The sequence below is a fragment of the Somniosus microcephalus genome, chromosome 19 (assembly GCF_052327205.1).
Source record: "Somniosus microcephalus isolate GS21.2 chromosome 19, FLI_Smic_1.0, whole genome shotgun sequence".
Taxonomy (NCBI): domain Eukaryota; kingdom Metazoa; phylum Chordata; class Chondrichthyes; order Squaliformes; family Somniosidae; genus Somniosus; species Somniosus microcephalus.
This window is the reverse complement of record NC_141005.1, coordinates 75,199,366-75,220,478: the sequence shown is the minus strand read 5'-3', so window position 1 is coordinate 75,220,478 and position 21,113 is coordinate 75,199,366. Positions and strand designations below refer to the sequence as shown.

Here is a 21,113-nt window from a genome sequence, read left to right as displayed (position 1 = left end):
AAAGTTAAAAGAGAACGCCATGCAATGGTCTGTCTCTAACGCCCCTCAATCATTCTTCAGCCTGAAACCTAAGCTCCCTCTTCGTCGCCACTATTAGCTTCAGCTGTCTCCCCCGGCAGTCTGATTGTGAAGTAGTTAAATCTTAAGTCATTCACCTTCCCTCTTCTAGCTCGAGATCGGGGTTGTGCCTCCTCGGGTCAAGTCCGACTGCTGCATGGTAACTGTGTGTGAAAGGCGAATGCGAGTGAGGAAGGCGATTCTCCAACAGTGTAGAGAGATTTAAATGTAGCGTGAGACCCTTGTTCTTTGGACGGTGAGCTTCCCTCCTTCTCTGTTTCATCCTCATTGGTCCCTTCATCCCACTCACCATTCATGGCTAAGGGTGACCACCGCCTTACCCAGTGCTGCTCTGAAGCTGTGCACGAGGTGGTGTCAGAGTGGGATTGGCATTAGCTGCCCCCAGCCCCACCCACTGGCATGGTCAGGGCATCAGTGTGGGGTAATGTGGGGGCGAGGGGCACCTGCCACTTTAACATAGCTCACTCAGCATCTTTGAAACCAAGGAAAGTATCAGTGCCGGGGGGGCTCGCCTATAAGACAGGAGCAAAATCATAACCATTACAGTAAATACTTTAACAAAGAGAGAGAAACGAACGGAGTTGCTTTTACAGAGCACTTCACCTCCCCTTCAGCAAAGTCTCGAGCACTTCACATACAATGAATCATTTTGAAGTGCAGTTATGTAGGTCAACACAGCAGCCATTTTGCGCACAGCGAGGTCCCATAAACAGCGGTGTGATGATCAGTTTTTGGTGGTGTTGGCTGAGGGAGGAATGGTTACCAGAAGACCTTCGAATAGTGCCTCGAGACCTTTCACATTCACCAGAACAGGCAGATGGGACCACGGTTTAATGCCTCAAAGGATTTCACCCCCACAAATGCAGCGCTCCATCAGAACTACACTGGAGAATCGGCCTAGATTATGTGCTCAAGTTCTGAATGTAACTTGAACCCACAGCATTCCAGTGAGAGAGTTACCACTGAGCCAAGCTGACACTTAGGATTAAAATCAGTGGTTGGGAAAATTAAATTGATATGAAAGATGGATTCAGAGTAAAAAAATATACAGCACATTGAAAGTTTGGAATTGTTTGAACCTTTAAATCAAACCGGAACCACGGTCACAGTTCACTGTTTGCGTATGTTAACACACCAGACTCCATTCACCTTTTGGGGAAAAAGCTGGGTGACATAAGAAAACTACCAGGCACTTGGTCTAAGCGTTAAACAAAGCTTTAATCAACTGTTCTACAACATGGCGGTCTAGTTGTGTCCTTCACTAGTTCCTGTTAAGAAGGTCCTGCGCCAGCTGGGCCCATGCCCGAGTATTTATACTCTCCCTGGACAGCGCCACCCGTAGGCCGCTCAATCTTATTTCATAAGTCTTTCATGAATGACTGATTCATGTCACTGGGTATATTTGAGCTTCTGACATCAGTTAGTAGAAATATGCTGTAATTTTCACCGTTCATGACAGCTTTTAATAACAATACTCACGTCCAGTCATCACCCTAAACAGAAATTATCAGTTTGGCAGACACACTTGCACAGTTGCTGCATTTTTTGACAATGAGCAGCTCCCACGGCAGAATGTGGCGATGGAGTGAGTAAAGTGGAACAACTTGCATTTAATTTGCACCTCAAACAGAAAAGCCCCCCAAGACGCTTCATAGAGGTGCAAGGTAGAAATAAAATGGGCGCTAAGCCAAAGGAGGAGATATTACGGTGATGACCAAACACGTGGTCAAAGAGGTGGGTTTTAAGGAGGGTCTCAAAGAGGAGAGGGAGGTGGAGAAGGAGGGGTTTATGGAGGGAAACCCGGAGCGTGGGGCCTAGGTGGCTGATGGCATGGCCGCCAGTGGTGGGACAAAGAGGGGGGGATGCACAAGGCCCGAGTTGGAGGAACGTAGAGTTCTCTGAGGATTGTCGTAGTGGAGAAGGTTACCGAGATGGGGAGCGGTGACACGATGAAGGATGAGAATTTTATATTTGAGGTGCTGGGGTTGATTGGGAGCCAATGTAGGTTAGCAAGGACAGGATGAATGGGTCTTGGGATAGGACATGGCAGCAGAGTTTTGGACGCTCAGCTCGGTTGAATAACTCAGCCTGAGACAGAGATCGGGGAAGGGAATGCAGTAGTTGGCAAGGATATAGATAGAGAGTCTGTGACATGGACCAAAGACAATGGCTTTGGTCTTCCCAATGATTAGTTGGAGGAAATTGCAGCTCATCCAAGACTGACTGTTGGACAAACAGTCTGACAGCACAGAGGCAGTGGAGAGGTTGCGAGATGTAATGAAGAGGTAGAGCTAAGTGGCAGCATTGTACATGTGGAAACTGGCCCCATGTCCATGGATGATGTCGCCAAGAGGCAGCATATAGATGAGGAAGACGAGGGGGCAAGGATAGATCCTTGCAAGACTCTGGAAGTAATGCTGCAGTGCAGAAAGAGAAGCCATTACAGGAGATGCTCTCCAGTGAAGAGCTGGAGGAGCCAGGCTGGTAACATTAACCTGAACAGGGACATAAAAAAACTAGAACCCCAACCTGCCCTGTTGCTTCACTAGTTATCAGTTAACTGACTTTTCAAGTAATGCTCTTGGGTTTGAAATACCTGTGGCCGCCCCCTGTTTTCTGACATGTGCACTAATGCCTGATTGGAGTTGCAGTGCTGAGATTGAGAAGCTGAGACTCCTCACTGCCTGTGATTATAAGTCAGTTTTCCTGTTTTCATTACCGCAGCATTACGGGATACCGCAGCCTGGCAGACATCATGGTTGCAACTCCAGGACGTCTGGTTGACCACATTGCCAAAACGGATGGATTCAGCCTGCACCATCTCCGATACCTGGTAAGGCTTCAACCAGCTTGTCAAAAGGCGACGGATAGTTCTCTCTCAATAACTGCAGCTTTCTGCCTCCTCCTCTCCTGAAGCCGTTGACTAATGCTGCCGATTGGTTCACAAGTGCTGGCCGCTCTCCAGTACCTCGCCCAAGTGACCATTCTTCATGCGAGCCAAGGAGGCGAGTGTTGGCGGGATATTTGACTTTGGAGGCATCCCAGTCAAGGTCCTCGCCTGATGTCCCGATATGTACTTGTCACTGGATAGCAACAAGGCTTGTTCCTGTCCTGGGGAATGATGCAGAACTTTCCCCTGCCGCTTGTTACAAAGCACAGGTGTGTCAAAGGTCACAGGCAAGGTGAGCTTGGTAACCTGTTATACGGCTGTGTTGCAGGTAATCGATGAAGCGGATCGAATGATTGACAGTATGCACCAGGACTGGCTGAAACGGGTGGTGAAGGCCGTGTACCGAGTGGAACAACATTCAGCTGCAGACATTTTGTTCCAGAGGACAGAGCCAGGAGCCTGCACGGCTGCAAGGTGAGGGGCAGGGGGTGGAGTCGGGGCTGGGGGTGGAGCCGGAGTCGGGGCAGGGGGTGGAGCCGGAATCGGGGCAGGGGGTGGAGCCGGAGTCGGGGCTGGGGGTGGAGCCGGAGTCGGGGCAGGGGGTGGAGCCGGGGTCGGGGCAGGGGGTGGAGCCGGGGCCGGGGCAGGGGGTGGAGCCGGGGCAGGGGGTGGAGCCGGGGTCGGGGCAGGGGGTGGAGCCGGGGTCGGGGCAGGGGGTGGAGCCGGAGTCGGGGCAGGGGGTGGAGCCGGAGTCGGGGCAGGGGGTGGAGCCGGAGTCGGGGCAGGGGGTGGAGCCGGGGCCGGGGCAGGGGGTGGAGCCGGGGCAGGGGGTGGAGCCAGGGCAGGGGGTGGAGCCGGGGCAGGGGGTGGAGCCGGAGCAGGGGCAGGGGGTGGAGCCGGAATCGGGGCAGGGGGTGGAGCCGGAGTCGGGGCTGGGGGTGGAGCCGGGGTCGGGGCAGGGGGTGGAGCCGGGGTCGGGGCAGGGGGTGGAGCTGGGGTCGGGGCAGGGGGTGGAGCTGGGGTCGGGGCAGGGGGTGGAGCCGGAGCAGGGGCAGGGGGTGGAGCCGGAATCGGGGCAGGTGGTGGAGCCGGAGTCGGGGCTGGGGGTGGAGCCGGGGTCGGGGCAGGGTGTGGAGCCGGGGTCGGGGCAGGGGGTGGAGCCGGGGTCGGGGCAGGGGGTGGAGCCGGGGCAGGGGGTGGAGCCGGAGTCGGGGCTGGGGGTGGAGCCGGAGTCGGGGCAGGGGCTGGAGCCGGGGTCGGGGCAGGGGGTGGAGCCGGAGCCGGGGCTGGGGCAGGGGGTGGAGCCGGGGCAGGGGGTGGGGCAGGGGCAGGGGGTGGAGCCGGGGCAGGGGGTGGAGCCGGGGCAGGGGGTGGAGCCGGGGCAGGGGGTGGAGCCGGGGCAGGGGGTGGAGCCGGGGCAGGGGCAGGGGGTGGAGCCGGGGCTGGGGGTGGAGCCGGAGTCGGGGCAGGGGGTGGAGCCGGGGTCGGGGCAGGGGGTGGAGCCGGGGCCGGGGCAGGGGCTGGAGCCGGAGCCGGGGCTGGGGGTGGAGCCGGAGTCGGGGCAGGGGGTGGAGTCGGGGCTGGGGGTGGAGCCGGGGTCGGGGCAGGGGGTGGAGCCGGAGCCGGGGCTGGGGGTGGAGCCGGGGTCGGGGCAGGGGGTGGAGCCGGGGTCGGGGCAGGGGGTGGAGCCGGGGCAGGGGCAGGGGGTGGAGCCGGGGCAGGGGGTGGAGTCGGGGTAGGGGATGGGGATGGAGCTGGGGCCGCAAATACAAACAGGAAAAAGTGGTTTGCCGAACACCGGAGCATGGTTAATGTCCGGTGGCAGAAATTTGCCACATGAGGGAACACACACACAGCACAGATCGATCTCCCCTGGCTTCTGCAGGAGGTTCAGGGTGAAGTGGAGTCACTTTAGTGAGGTTGGAGGAGCAGTCGGACGAGGCACAATGAGGCCATTCAGGGGGGAAATCAGGAAACCCATCTTCACACACAGGTGGTGGAAATCTGGAACTCTCTCCGCTAAAAGGCTGTGGATGCTGGGACAAATTGGAGCTTTCACGACTGAGATCGCTAGAGTTTTGTTAGGTAAGGGCATCAAGGGATATGAAGCAAAGGCAGGTAAATGGAGTTACAGTACAGATCAGCCATGATCTAATTGAAGGGCTAACAGGCTTGATGGGCTGAATGGCCTCCTCCTGCCAGTGCAGTTATAACACCTGTGCAGACAGAAGCAAGATCATGGGCTTGAGCAAAGAGCCCCTTCCCTATCCCAGCATTCGGTGGGGATGGGCGGGGTGGGAGGGCGGCGGATGGATGGAGGCATTGGGAGCAAATTACTTTTTATTTTGAAAGTGTGCTTTTTTTTTTAGAAATATTCCAGTGGGATGAAGTAAAATTGTCACCTGCCACTTGATTGTAGAGGCCAAAATAAAATGTAAACGGAAGGATTGAAGGCTATTCGGCCCATCTGTTCCTTCCAAAGACCCTGTGTGACCTAGCCTATCATGGGCTCTCCAATTTACTTACATTGAGGGAAGATAATTCTACAAAGTTTCTCCCTTCCTGCAACCAGGAAATATCTAACTAGCCTCCCGCCCTGATTGACTCATGCCTCTATCCTAGCCTCAACATGTTCCCTGGATTATTTAATCATCTTTCAATCCTAATACAAGAGCAGGGAGGTTATACTTCAACTGTATAAAACACTAGTTAGGCCTCAGCTAGAGTACTGCGTACAGTTCTGGTCACCACATTACAGGAAAGATGTGATTGCACTAGAGAGGGTACAGAGGAGATTTACAAGGATGTTGCCGGGAGTAGAGAATCTGAGCTATGAGGAAAGACTGGATAGGCTGGGTCTGTTTTCCTTGGAACAGAGGAGGCTGAGGGGAGACCTTATTGAGGTGTATAAAATTATGAGGGGCATAGATAAAGTGGATAGAAAGGACCTGTTTCCCTTAGCAGAGGGGTCAAAAACCAGGGGTCACAGATTTCAAGTAATTGGTGGAAGGTTTAGAGGGGATTTGAGGGGAAATTTCTTCACCCAGAGGGTTGTGGGGGTCTGGAACTCACTGCCTGAAAGGGTGGTAGAGGCAGGAACCCTAACCACATTTAAAAAGTACTTGGATGTGCACTTGGGATGCTCTAACCTGCAGGGCTACGGGCCAAGAGCTGGGAAGTGGGATTAGGCTGGATAGCTCTTTGTTGGCCAGCGCGGACACGATGGGCTGAAATGATTCTAACCAAGTATTTATCCAGCTGCTTTTGAATGAGTAAATTGACATGGCATGAACTGCCATTCACAGAATCACAGAAACCCCACAGTGCAGATAGAGGCCATTTCGGCCCATCGAGCCTGCACCGACACATATCCCACCCGATCCCCGTAACCCCTACACCAACACATATCCCACCCTATCTCCGTAACCCCACATATTTTAATCCCCCTAACACTAAGGGTCAATTTATCATAGCCAATCAACCTAACCCGCACATCTTTGGACTAACCCGCTCAGCCATTGCTGAGTGTCTTTCTGATATTCATAGCTCAGAGGGAGGGGAGGGGAAGAGTTTAAAAAATATTTCACACCTTGCTTGAAGCTTGTTGGTTTTGTACTCATCCTGTAGTTCTGCCCTAACAGACCAAGGTTGACTATCTACAGCTAGGTTATCCCTACCTCTAAGTGTTTTAAAGACCTGGATCATGTCCACACTCAAACTTCTTCACTGCAGTGCAAGCAAATTCCACTCCCTGAGTCTCCGTGTAACTTGAATCCCTAAGTTCTGGAATCATTGCCGGTGTTTATGCTCCACTCGAGCCTCCTCCCGTCTTTCCTCATCTAAATCTATCAGCATACCCCTCTATTCCCTTCTCCCTCATATGTTTGTCCAGCCTCCCCTTAAATGCATCTATACTGTTCGCTTCAACCACTCCCTGTGGTAGCGAGTTCCACATTCTCACCACTCTCTGGGTAAAGAAGTTTCTTCTGAATTCCCTGTTTGATTTCTTGGTGACTATTTTATATTGATGGCCTCTAGTGTTACTCTTCCCCACAAGTGGAAACATTCTCTATGTATCCACTCTATCAAAACCTTTCATAATTTCAAAGACCTCTATTAGGTCACCCCTCAGCCTTTTTTCAAGCAAAAAGAGACCCAGCCTGTTCATCTTTTCCTGATATGTATACCCTCGCATTTCTGGTATCATCCTTGTAAATGTACTGTGCACCCTCTCCAGTGCCTCTCTATCCTTTTTATAATATGGCGACCAGAATTGTACGCAGCACTCCAAGTGTGGTCTAACCAAGGTTCGATACAAGTTTAGTATAACTTCACTACTTTTCAATTCTATCCCTCTAGAAATAAACCCTAGTGCTTGTTTTTTTTTATGGCCTTGCTAACCTGTGTCATTACTTTTAGTGATTTGTGTATCTGTACTCTGAGATCCCTTTGCCCCTCAACCCCACATTTATCTGTGTTGAACTTCATTTGCTAATTATATGCCCATTCTGCAAGTTTATTAATGTCTTCCTGTAATTTGTTGCAGTCCTCCTCAGTATTGACTATCCCCCCAATTTGGTATCATCTGCAAATTTAGAATTTGTGTTTTTGATTCCAAAGTCCAAATCGTTAATATAAATTGTGAACAACAGTGGCCCCAGCACTGATCCTTGTGGAACACCACTTCCCACCTTCTGCCACTGTGAATAGCTACCCTTTACCCCTACTCTCTGCTTTCTGTCATGAAGCCAGCTCGCTATGCAGTAGTGTAGCTACACTCGGCTCGTGCTCTGCAGTGTTACCAGCTCACTTTTACAGGAGGATTTGCTGACTTGTACACCTATCGTCTAATTGTTGTCTATTAACTCCGTATCTATAGCACTGTATCTATATTCACAGTCCGTAACCTTGAGCTTTGTTCCACAGCCACTCCCGCCTGCAGATGCCCCTACAGAAACTGCTGTTCTCTGCCACCCTCACCCAGGATTCCGAGAAGCTGCAGCAGTTGGCGCTGCACCAGCCGCAGCTCTTCACCTCCAATTACACATTGCTGCAGCAGGAGCCACACGTGACCCAGAGTCAGCACCAACAACCAGCGGGAACCGTTGAAAACAAGTACACCTTGCCCGAGGGGCTGACGGTGCGTGCTGTCAGACTCAGACTCATTTCCTCTTTCTTGCCATAGAAAGAAAGACTTGCATTTCTATAGCGCCTTTCACGACCTCAGGGCGGCCCAAAGCGCTTTACAGCCAATGAAGTGCTTTTTGAAGTGTAGTCACTGTTGTAATGTGGGAAACGCGGCACCCAATTTGAGCACAGCAAGATCCCACAAACAGCAATGTGATGATGATCAGATAATCTGTTTTAGTGATGTTAGTTGAGGGATGAATATTGGCCGAAACACCGGGGATAACTCCTCTACTCTTCTTCGAAACGGGCCTTTTACATCCACCTGAGAGGGCAGACAGAGCCTCGGTTTAATGAAAGACGGCACCTCCGACTGTGCAGCACTCTCTCAGTAGTGAAGTGTCAACCTGAATAATGTGTTCAAGTCTCTGGACTGGGACTTGAACCCACGACCTTCTAACTCCTAGATACGAGAGTGCTACTGACTGAACCGCGGTGGGCCCTTTTTCTCTCTTTCCTCCAGCTCTTCCCTGTCAGGGGTCCATGTTTGTTCTCATTTCCTTTGTAGATATCAATGTTACATGCCATCCAGGAGGAGATGTGGCTACGGAGATATAGTTGAGCAACGCTTTGGCAAACCGTGTTGTGGTGATGATCCCCTGGTGGTGGGCTACCTGGTAATAGTTTCTTAGGCTTCCCTTTATGGGCTTGTTTGGGTTACTTAACGAATGCAGGTGATCTTTAACCTGAAGCCACTTTCCTTCCTTCCCTCCCTGCCACAACTATGATAGACTCAGTAATGGGCCTAGGCTGCTCTGGAGCAGGTATTTCAAACCGGTTTGTATTCACGTGTTACAAGATATCAAATTTTGAATCTTCCCAAAAGAAAATGAGGTATTTTTCTGTCCGTGCAGGAGTTCTATGTCCCGTGCCACCTCAACAAGAAGCCTCTGATAATCCTCTACTTTCTCTTGAGAATGAAGTTCAGTCGTATCCTGTGTTTCACTAACTCCAGGGATGCATCTCACAGGTAACCAGTCTGTGCTATTGTTCCATTGTGCATTATTTGTTCTGCTTCAAGTTTAACGGATGAGCAGTGTGACAGTGAGCTGTTTCCCGTGTGTTGCAGGATGTATCTGTTACTCCGTGCCTTTGGTGGTATACAAGTGGCAGAATTTTCTTCCAGACTTTCCCCCCGTGAAAGACAAAAAACACTGAAAGAATTTGAACAAGGAAAACTCCAAATGTAAGTGCCTGTGTGGGTTTGCGCGCCAGTGCCTGTGTGGGTTTGCGCGCCAGTGCCTGTGTGGGTTTGCGCGCCAGTGCCCTGTGTGGGTTTGCGCGCCAGTGCCTGTGTGGGTTTGCGCGCCAGTGCCCTGTGTGGGTTTGCGCGCCAGTGCCCTGTGTGGGTTTGCGCGCCAGTGCCTGTGTGGGTTTGCGCGCCAGTGCCCTGTGTGGGTTTGCGCGCCAGTGCCCTGTGTGGGTTTGCGCGCCAGTGCCCTGTGTGGGTTTGCGCGCCAGTGCCCTGTGTGGGTTTGCGCGCCAGTGCCCTGTGTGGGTTTGCGCGCCAGTGCCCTGTGTGGGTTTGCGCGCCAGTGCCCTGTGTGGGTTTGCGCGCCAGTGCCCTGTGTGGGTTTGCGCGCCAGTGCCTGTGTGGGTTTGCGCGCCAGTGCCTGTGTGGGTTTGCGCGCCAGTGCCCTGTGTGGGTTTGCGCGCCAGTGCCTGTGTGGGTTTGCGCGCCAGTGCCCTGTGTGGGTTTGCGCGCCAGTGCCCTGTGTGGGTTTGCGCGCCAGTGCCCTGTGTGGGTTTGCGCGCCAGTGCCTGTGTGGGTTTGCGCGCCAGTGCCCTGTGTGGGTTTGCGCGCCAGTGCCCTGTGTGGGTTTGCGCGCCAGTGCCCTGTGTGGGTTTGCGCGCCAGTGCCCTGTGTGGGTTTGCGCGCCAGTGCCCTGTGTGGGTTTGCGCGCCAGTGCCCTGTGTGGGTTTGCGCGCCAGTGCCCTGTGTGGGTTTGCGCGCCAGTGCCCTGTGTGGGTTTGCGCGCCAGTGCCCTGTGTGGGTTTGCGCGCCAGTGCCCTGTGTGGGTTTGCGCGCCAGTGCCTGTGTGGGTTTGCGCGCCGGTGCCTGTGTGGGTTTGCGTAAGAAAGGTGAAACTGGGAAACCGGGGAATTATGGCCAAGAAATTACTCGAGTCTATAATTAAGGATGGGGTGACTGAACACCTTGAAAATTTTCAGCTGATCAGAGAGAGCCAGTATGGATTTGTAAAAGGTAGGTCATGCCTGACAAACCTGATTGAATTTTTTGAAGAGGTGACTAAAGTAATGGACAGGGGAATGTCTATGGATGTTATTTATATGGACTTCCAGAAAGCATTCAACAAAGTCCCTCATAAGAGACTGTTGGCTAAAGTTGAAGCTCGTAGGATTGAGTGCAAATCATTGACCTGGTTAGGAGATTGAGCGGCAGGAGACAGAAAGTAGGAATAATGGGCAGGTACTCTTAATTAGCAGGATGTGACTAGTGGCGTCCCACAGGAATCTGTGTTGGGGCCTCAACTATTCACTGTATTTATTAATGACTTAGATGACGAGATGGAGAGCCACATATCCAAGTTTGATGACCCAAAGGTACGTGGCATTGTAAGCAGTGTAGATGGAAGCATAAAATTACAAAGAGATATTGATAGATTGAGTGAATGGGCAAAACTGGCAAATGGATTTCAATATAGGCAAGTGTGAGGTCATCCACTTTGGGCCTAAAAAGGATAGATCAGAGTACTTTCTAAATGGTGAAAAACTAGAAACAGTGGAGGTCCAGAGAGACTCTGGGGGGGGGGGTCCAGGTACATAGATCATTAACATGTCATGGACAGGTACAGAAAATAATCAAAACGGCTAATGGAATGCTGGCCTTTATATCTCGAGGACTGGAATACAAGGGGGTAGAAGTTATGCTGCAGCTGTACAAAACCCTGGTTAGACCACACCTGGAGCACTGTGAGCAGTTCTGGGCACCTCACCTTAGGAAGGTTATATTGGCCTTGGAGGGAGTGCAGCGTAGGTTTACCAGAATGATACCCGGACTCCAAGGGTTAAATTACGAGGAGAGATTACACAAACTAGTGTTGTATTCCCTGGAATTTAGATGGTTAAGGGATAGTTGGAGAGAAACTATTTCTGCTGGTTGGGGAATCTAGAACTAGGGGACATAGTCTAAAAATTAAGGCCAGGAGTGAAATTAGGAAACACTTCTCCACACGAAGGGTGGTAGAAGTTTGGAACTCTCTTCCGCAAGCGCCAGTTGATGCTGGGTCAATTGTTAATTTTAAATCTGGGATTGATAGATTTCTGTTAACCAAAGGTATTAAGGGTTATGGGTATATGGAGTTAGGTCGCAGATCACCCATGATCTCACTGAATGGCGGAACAGGCTTGAGGGGCTAATTGGCCTGCTCCTCTTTCTGTGTGCGCGGGTGTCCGAGAGGAGAGGTCGGCCTTCGTGTGTCCGAGAGGAGAGGTCGGCCTTCATGTGTCCGAGAGGTCGGCCTTCGTGTGTCCGAGAGGTCGGCCATGAAAGGATTTAAACACGAGGATGAGAATTTTAGATTTAAGTCACTTAAGAGTCCGGGAGCCAATGTAGGTCAGTGAGCGCAGAGGTGTTAGGTGAATGGAACTTGGTGCGAGTTAGGATACGGACAGCAGAGTTTTGGATGAGTTGATGTTTATGGAGGGTGAAAGATGGGACTCTGGCTAGGAGCGTTGGAATAGTTGAGTCTGGAACTGACAACAGCATCAGTGAGGGTTTCACCAGCAGATGTGATGAGGCAGGGCCGGAGACGGGCAAGATTACGGATGTGGAAGTAGGCGGTCTTTGTGATGGAACGGGGGTGAAAACAGAGTCAGAAGCTCAGCTTGGGTTGAATAGGACGCCGAGATTGCGAACAATCAGGCCTGAGACAGCAGCAAGGGACTAAAGTCAGTGGCAAGAGTAGAGCGTTTGTGGTGGGGATCAATGACAATGCCTTCAGTCTTCCCAATGTTTAACTAGATGAAACTGCAGTTCATCCAAGACTGGATGTTGGACAAACAGTCTGACAGCACAGAGGCAGTGGAGAGGTAGAGCCCAGTGTCATTTGCATACATGTAGAAACTGGCCCCATTTCTGTGGATGACATCACCACATGATGAGGGGACCAAGGATAGATCCTTGGACCCCCTCCCAAGGTGACAGTGTGGGGGTGGGAAAAGAAGGCATTGTTGCAGATGCTCTGCCTATGATTTGATAGGTGAGAGTGGAACTAAGTGAGGACAGTCTCACTGAGCTGGACAATGGAAGAGAGACATTGGAGAATGGTGTGGGCGACCATAGCAAAGGCTGCAGAGAGGATGCGGAGGGATAGTGCACCACAGTCACTATGAATGCCATTTCTGACTGATTAGGGCTGTTTCAGAGATGTGGCAGGGCGGATTGAAGAGATTCCAACATGAAGTAGCCGCAGAGGTGGGCACGGATCTGGGAAGTTTAAGGACTTTGGAGATGAATGGGAGGTTGGCAATGGAGTGGGACTTTGCAAGGACAGAGAGGTTGAGGCTGGGTTTATCTGTTTATCTCCAATGCTGATGTGCAAATACTCATTGTGTGATTTTTGTTTACTGGGATTCTGCGTCTGGTCACTAAAATGACTAATTATTCCCTTTGAGCATGTGTCACATTTTCCCCACAGACTGATCAGCACTGATGCAACTGCCAGAGGAATTGATGTTCAAGGTGTCACGTGTGTGGTTAATTATGACGCCCCACAGTTCATCAGGACATACATCCACAGGTAAGCAGCGGTCCCAGCCTGAAACCCCTCGCCCCTCCCTGCCAGCTTCACTCTGTTTCCACTCCGACTATGAAAAACACCCAGTACTGAAATTACACATTCTGTCCTTCCAGTCTGTACCTGGGGAGAGCCCAGTGAGCTGTAACAAACAGTTGGGTACAGATCTGTCACTAGCAGTGGGATTAATCCGAGGAGATGTATTAAGGGCACCACGCAACACTGAAGCCGACTGTCTGAAGTGCATTTTCCCCAGTCGGTTATTAATAAAGCATTGGCAGGATAGGCGCACCAACGTCCGTGTTCTCGCTCAGGTCACCATCCCCAGCATCGAAGCTTTGACCACGCTCGATCAGCTCCGATGGACGGGCTACATCGCATGCCCGATACGAGACTCCCAAAGCAAGCGCTCTACTCGGAGCTCCGACACGGCAAGAGAGCCCCAGGTGGACAGAGGAAACGCTTCAAGGACACCCTCCTGGGGCCTGCTTTACTGAGCTTCTCGAACGTGTGGTGTTAATTGAAAGTCGGTATTTTATTTTTAATTTTGGGTACATGTTGGTGTGTAAATTTGAATTTTTTTTGGCCTCTGAACCTCCTTCAAGCTTCCAAGTACACTCCGGTCACGCAGCATTGTGAAGGCAAGTCGTGAATGGTTCATTCTTCAACTGACCACGGGGAGGTGTAGAGGAGCACCTTTGGTTGATATTTTCCCTCTGTGTCAAGTATTATTCGCCAATGTCTATCCAAAGCCTAGTATAGTATGTCCGCATGCCCGATACAAGACTCTCAAAACAAGCGCTCTACTCGGAGCTCCGGCACAGCAAGAGAGCCCCAGGTGGGCAGAGGAAACGCTTCAAGGTCACCCTCAAATCCTCCTTGAAAAAGTGCAACATCCCCACTGACATCTGGGAATCCCTGGCCCAAGACCGCACAAAGTGGAAGACAAGCATCCGGGAAGGCGGCGAACACCTCGCGCCTCTTCGCCAGGAGCAAGCTCAAACAGCGGAAGGAGCGCATGTCAACCCAAGCACCCCACCCACCTGCCCCTTCAACCACAGTCTGCCCCACCTGTGACAGAGACTGTAGGTCCCACATTGGACTCATCAGTCACCTGAGAACTTACTTTTAGTGTGGAAGCAAGTCATCCTCCGTTCCAAGGGACTGCCTAAGAGAGAAGAGAAATAAAGCTCGGGACAAGATGCATCTGTGGCACCAAGTGTTAAGCGAAAGGTGGCACCCATGAAAGCAGCGTATTAGACACGTAACAGGTAGAGCGAGAGGCTGCTGTCCAGACTCTCCAGCTGATGCATCACGCGTGTGTAAATCTGACTCTACCTGAAGCTGTTGGCCCTTCAGGTCACAAATCAAGGATTTAACACTTATTATGGAGCAGATTTTCCCGTTAATGCAGAATTTCTCTTACATAAAAACAACTTGTATTTATCTCGAAAGACGTCCCAACTCCCAAGGTGCTTCAGGGGCTTGAGGAAAAGGGACACCAAGCCAAAGAAGGAGGGGTTAGGTGGGGTGGTGATAAGCTGGGTGAAGAGGTGGTCTTACAGAAGGGAAGTGGAGGGGTTTAGTGAGGGAATCCTGGAGAGTGAGACCCAGGCAGCTGAAGGTTCGGAGGAGCAGGGTTGTAAGGCTGGAGGACAGTAGAACATTGGGGGACTGATGTGCATCATGTCCACATTTGGAAATATTTGTAGCTCCCAATTCCTGGGTTTCCAGGTCATAAAAATCGGTGTGACGGTGTCAGAAAGTTGTCATGTAGACGCCCCCTGACCCGATTTCTGGCTCCCTCTCTAACATAGAAGCACTATGAAGCATCCTATGTTTAGCAAGCCCCCCACTAGTGATACACTCAGTACTGCTTGCAGCTCTCTGTTAACAATCAGTCCAAAGTGGCTTCTGATGGAAGAAGCGCAGTTCCTGTCAGTGCCAATCCCTGCAACTGGATGCCCCGGTTTTACTGTCTGTTTGGCGTTCGTGCAGTGCGATATATTGCATTGTATGACTGAATCGTTGCTGCTGATTTCAGAGAAATGTGCAGTAATCTAAAGTTACAACCTTGGGGGAAACTGCAATTGCTAGGGAGGAGGAAAACGAATCGGCAAAGGCTGCACTCCTGATCACTGTTCAGTGACCCCCCCCTGCAGGAAAGTGGGTGGGTATGGATATTGGCTGCCAGCAGAATCGGGCTCAACCGTGTAACGCCCGCAGGCTAATAGCCTGATAGCTGTGAGTGTTGAGGACAATGAATGGCTACGTGGGTAAATAGCACTGAAGCCAGCCTACTTTTTAATGTTACGTGATTAATTCATCACATTAAATTAACCGTGGAACTGAACCACAGCAAGAGTTAGCGCTTTCAGGAGGAAAAGGGGAGAAAATTGTGTGCGCGCGCGCGCGCAGGGGGGCCTTTAAGAATGTCGGTGCTGAGCTAAACCAGCTTTAAATTTGAGCAACGTGTTATCTTCTCAGTTCCTCCTGTTGCGGCGTTCTTTCTATCACAAGCAATCTGGAGCTGAAGGCAGTGTTTCGGGCAGACCGGGTGACCACAGTTTAGCGTTCTCTAGGATGTTGTTGATACTGCACCTCTGGGCTGCCGGATAATTGAGCCACACGTTGTTTTGAGGGCTTCCTGCAGGCAGCCTTTACTTTGAATGCCATTGCCTTTGGATATATTAATTGCGGGGTAAAGGGGTTCGTCAGGACACTGGACGGATCGACCCAGTTTGAGTTTTGGACAGTCTCAGCCTGTTCCTTTCTCTTCAGATGCTGCTAAGTCTGCGGTCTGTTTCCTGTGTTCATATTTTGTCCTGTGCTCGCTGTAAGTTCCTGCACTGACTTGTGTTTTTCAGAGTCGGTAGAACTGCTCGAGCTGGGAAAGCTGGGCTGGCTTTCACACTCCTCCTAAAAGTGCAGGTGAGTTACTAGGAGCCACGCTCGCTGCCTGTGCTTCCTATTTTATTGAAGTTGTCACTGATGAACCTTTAATCCTTTCACCAGCCTCTTACAGCTATAGCTAGTTATAGCCACTAGGTTACTTGTTCTCTATGAGTAGTAACTGGAAAATTCAGTGCTGGACAAGGGAGTGTAATTGTACAAAGGCAGCGCTGGACTTATTCATTCAGGTGAGTCTTTAAAATATTTGCATTTGGGGGGCTGGGCTGGGCGGTGAGGAGAGGGTTGAGGAGCAGTGCCCAGATGGAGTGTTGTAGAACATAAGTCTGTGTGTGACACCCCAGCCCACACAGTGAGCTGCCAATACCTGTGCTCACTCTGGGGAAAGAATGCTGCACGGAGGCCAGACAGAAAACTCTTTAAGTTAGGTCAAAGTGGCGTCACCAAAGAACTGGGAGCAGACCAGAGATGGGATGGGGAGAGGCGGAGCACAAGTTGCTGATCTGGAAAGGTGAGGATCCAGGGGGAAAAGAGTCAGCTTCAGAGTCATCTCCGAATGTCCGGGGGGTGGATCAGTGAGAATTGCCAGCTCTGATTGGACATATGCCTGGAGGTTTGATAAGTGATCAAATGTCACGTCACGTGATGACTGATCACAAAGCATTTGATCACGTGACATTTGTCCAGTTTGCAAATGTTATTTTTACCTTGTAAAAGTTGGCTCCCCTGTAGTCGAGTGTCTTTGCTCGCGGTTTCTTTCAGCCTGTACTTAAATTGCCTTCTTGTTGGCCATGGCTGGACCGGATTGCTTCAATCCCAACTCACTCTCCTCCCTCCACATCCCCTAATTCCTGAGGGAGTATCTATCTCTGCCGATTCTAACTCCACGTCCTCCAGGGTCAGTGAGAATAAACAACAGAACAACCCTGAGGGAGAGGACACTTGTCTGAATTCACTTGAATCAGGCAGCTCCTAATATGCTTCCCTGTTTTGTCCCAGGGCGCTCTCCAGTACCTCACCCAGGGGGCTCAATTCTTGCTGATTCACCCCCGGACATTTTGAGATGACTCTGAGACTGACTCTCTTTCCCCTGGATCCTCACCTTTCCAGTTCAGCAACTTGTGCTCCGTCTCTCCCCTCCCCATCTCTGAGCTTGATTGCTTGAGCACGGTCAGACTGGAGGTGCTTGTTTAGTCTATGTCTAGTTGCTCGATTGCTGGAGAACCAGCCCGGGAGGCCACATGCGAGCAGGTGAAGAAAGTCCACAGCCGCGAGTGATCCGCAAACGCCCGAAGTGAAAAGTTTACATTAAACTCCTGGGTTGCTCGCAGCAGTGCCCGGGAGATTAAACCAGCATTCCTGGGCACTCCTGGACAATCAGAAGGCTTGGCAACCCTACCACCAGCTCAGGCAGGGATAGGCACAGGTCACGCTGGAGAGAGATTTAGGTGCGATTTTACTTACTATTAATAGAGTAATCAAGTCCTGAAATAAATCCACATCCTTGCTTTCTGCTCTGTTTACTTATGCTGTCAAATAACCTGCAGGTAAAATCTGTGCTGAATAATCGAGACTGAGTCGTATTTTAAGGAAAGCTATTGCAGGGAGGTGTGAGAGACAGCGGCCTAGAAATTCGGTTGGTAGCGCCGGCGCTGAGCGCCTAAAGAGACCTAGAATTGGGGCGGACGCTATGAAGATAGCGACAACTCAGATATTGACTATACATTTAACGCCTGCGCTAAGTGTTTGCGCGCGCCCGCGAGCGCAAGCAGATCATGACGTCATTTCAGTGTGCAACGCCTTCTAGGAGCGCCTGAGCACATATTGGGTGGCGCCCGGAGCCTTAACGCCTAGCGCTATTAGTGACGGTTCGAGGGAGGGCTAGCAGGCCCTTCTCGGAGTAGGGGGGGCGCTATTTAAAGGGGACAGCTCTAGTGCAGAATCCTCAGCCACTTGGCCTGCTCATTGCGATCGCTGCTGGATAGAGTTGGCGAGCTACTGTGGAGCGGAGTTTTGGGAATTGAGCTTTACAGTACTTGGGACCTTCAAACCGAAGCACTTGCAGCACTACACCTAAAAGCCTTTTGACCAACTTGCATCGGAATGGGAGCTTCTTTGTAGGGCGACGGCCTCATCGCCCAACACTGTGAAGGGGCAGAGAGACGGCGGGAGACAGGGCCGGGATTGGCCAGAAGGAGGAGGGGCAATGGAGGTCGGCCAAACCGACGGGATGCTGCGAGGGTCTTTAGGCAGCAGGTGACAAGCCTTGACATGTCGGAGGAGCAGTGTTTGGTAAGGCTCCGATTCCGGAGGGACATTGTTACTGATCTGTGCCACCTGCTTGGTCAGGATCTGCAGCCGCGTGAACGGTGCAGAACCTCACTGTCCGTGATCGCTAAACTGACTGATGGCCTCAATTTTTATGCCAACGGATCCTTTCAGTCAGCCATTGGGGACATTGCGACTGTCGCTCAGGTTGCAGTCCACTGTTGCATCCGGCAAGTTACAGATGCCCTTTATAGGCGAAGGCGTCAATTCATGACCTTGCCTCTGACCCTGCACAAGCAGGCGGAGCGCGCAGGGTATCGCTTCTATTGCGGACTTCCCCATGGTGCAGGGGGCGACTGACAGCACACACGTGGCTTTGAGGGCGCTATGCCATCATCCTTAGGACTTCCGCAACTGCAAGGGGCTCCACTCCCTCAACATGCAGCTGGTCTGTGACCACCGCCAAATCATCATGGCAGTCACCGCGCATTTCCCAGGGTGCAGCCACGATGCCTTTACCCTGCGGTTGACCTCAGTTTGTCACCTTTTTGAGGGGCTGGCTCGAAGATGAGGCTGGCTTACTGGGGACAAGGGCTATCCTCTCTGGCCATGGCTGATGACAACACTCCGTGTGACCGACACCCCAGCAGAAGAGCTGATCAGCGGCCATCAGGCGACTAGGCACAGTAAACAGCACACTATTGGTCTTCTCAAAAAGCCTTTCCAATGTCTGGAACATTTGGGGGGATCCCTCCAGTACTCGCCGCAGCAAGTGGGACACATCGTCGTCGTCTGCTGCATGCTCCACAACTTGGCGAATCGACGCACCCAGCCAATTCCAGCTGTCCCTCAACGACCAGCAGAGCAGGCGGAGGAGGAGGAAGAGCAGGCGGAGGAGGAGGAAGAGCAGGCGGAGGAGGAGGAAGAGCAGGCGGAGGGGGAGGAAGAGCAGGCGGAGGAGGAGGAAGAGCAGGCGGAGGAGGAGGAAGAGCAGGCGGAGGAGGAGGAGGAAGAGCAGGCGGAGGAGGAGGAGGAAGAGCAGGCGGAGGAGGAGGAGGAAGAGCAGGCGGAGGAGGAGGAGGAAGAGCAGGCGGAGGAGGAGGAGGAAGAGCAGGCGGAGGAGGAGGAAGAGCAGGCGGAGGAGGAGGAGGAAGAGCAGGCGGAGGAGGAGGAGGAAGAGCAGGCGGAGGAGGAGGATGAGCAGGTGGAGGAGGAGGAAGAGCAGGAGGAGGAGGAAGAGCAGGAGGAGGAGGAAGATGGAAGGGCTGCTGAAGGTGGAAGGGCCATACGTCAGGCTCATCTGGACTCGTGTCGAGACCCCTGTGGCGGAATGATGAGAGTCTTAACTCATGCGCACTTTGGATGTTTGACGGCCTCTGAATGCCAGCATCACTGAAAGTAGTCACGTGCACCATGCCACATTGAAACTTCTGTTTATTGGCACAAAAGTCTTTCATTACAGCAAAACAACGTAATGTCAACAGAAACCATAAGTTACTAAATAACTGTGAACTCTTCGGCAAAGCTGCAAAACTCAACAAACCTTCTGCAAATATAACAACAGGTGAGGGTGTCCTTGAATTTGGACAAAGAAACGTCTCAGCACCTCCCTCTACAACTGGCCCCTTGAGGGAGAACGACTTCTCTTTCGCGCCCGGCCCCTTCCCTCCCTGCTGCTCCTACGTAATTGGACCCCAGTGGCGGGCTCAAGGCTGGGGGACGCCTGCTCACTGTGTGGAAGCGCAGAAGCCCCTGAGGGACGGCCTGGCCGACCTCTGGACTTGGAGGGTGCGGACGCAGGATGCTTGATGTGACCATGGCTGGAAGCAGTGTGCCCTGCAGGTGGTGGCAGCTGCACTGCAGACATACCAGTGCTGACGTGCAATGGTCTCCTGCCGAGAGAGGACACCTGCACCATAGTCGGACGACACACTGGCTATCTGAGGGGAGCGGCTCGGCTCATCTGCCACAATCGCATGCTCCACTGATTCCTGGCCTTGTATGGGACTGGAAGGGTCTGGGGTGATCCTAACTGATGCAGAGAGGGTGGCTGCAGTGAGATCGCGTTGCCTCAATCTGGGAGTGGAGGAGCCCAGCAAGTGACTGCGTGGCAACAGTGAGGACCTGTGTGCCAGGTGCCAGTGCTTCGGAGAAGCCCTGGACAGTTCTTCCCATTGCTTCGGACAAGGCAGGTGCCGACCGCTCCACTGCCTCGGACAAGCCCTGGACAGACCTTTCCAGGGATTGTCCGAAGCCCTGAACAGTCCTTTCCATAGCCGACTCAAAGCCGTGGACAGTCCTCTCCATTGTTGGGCCGAAGCCCTGGATAGTCCTGTCCATTGTTGCCCTGAAGCCCTGGATAGACCTGTCCATTGTTTCCCCGAAGACCTGGAGAGTCCTCTCCATTGTTGCCCCGAAGTCCAACATACTCTTAGCCAATGAATCTATTGACTCAGGCACCTTCTCCACTGCAGCCATCAGCTCCGTGTGTCTGACCCGGGCCTGTTTGCTCATTTCAACCAGGCGACGCACCTCATCTGCACTCTGTGCAGCAGTCATGACTACCTGCCTTGCCCTCCGGGGAGACGGCGGCCGAACTTGCCTATCCCCCTTGCGTTGCTGCATGCGGCTTGGTCCGGCAACTGGTTCATCCTCAGAGCCCCCCCCTCCCCTCCAGGGGACTACTATCCCCAGTCTGTAGATGTGTCCGCCCCCCGGATTCTGCAACAGCTGGTCCGGAGTCCTCCTGTTCCTCGCCTCCGGTGGCACTGGCACTGGCAGCTTCAGTGCGTTGAGCCCGAGTTGGTGCTGATTCATCTGAAAGTAGGGAAGTGGAAGAGTGGCTTTAGCAAAAGGACAGGTTTGCGGAAAGGCATGCCAGATTGCGGCAAGGCTCTCACATGGCTGCACACTGAGGATGCATGCTGGCGGGGGGACCAAGTGGAAGGCAACAGGTGAGAAAGGTGAGAGTCTTACCCTCGCTGTCGGAAATGGGGTCGGCAGATGCAGTGGTCACAGGA

At 52.3% G+C, this 21,113-nt stretch overlaps 1 protein-coding gene across 1 annotated transcript in view; it reads left to right on the top strand.

Moving 5' to 3' along the window:
- ddx51 (DEAD (Asp-Glu-Ala-Asp) box polypeptide 51) overlaps nucleotides 1-21,113 on the top strand; it is an 88,070-nt gene that overhangs the window by 27,314 nt on the left and 39,643 nt on the right. Inside the window, exons 8-14 of the mRNA XM_085962056.1 lie at nucleotides 2,803-2,911; nucleotides 3,297-3,442; nucleotides 7,895-8,108; nucleotides 9,010-9,125; nucleotides 9,225-9,341; nucleotides 12,817-12,918; nucleotides 15,783-15,846. Coding sequence (XP_085818182.1) covers nucleotides 2,803-2,911; nucleotides 3,297-3,442; nucleotides 7,895-8,108; nucleotides 9,010-9,125; nucleotides 9,225-9,341; nucleotides 12,817-12,918; nucleotides 15,783-15,846 — 868 coding nt within the window. The remainder of the gene's footprint in view (nucleotides 1-2,802; nucleotides 2,912-3,296; nucleotides 3,443-7,894; nucleotides 8,109-9,009; nucleotides 9,126-9,224; nucleotides 9,342-12,816; nucleotides 12,919-15,782; nucleotides 15,847-21,113) is intronic.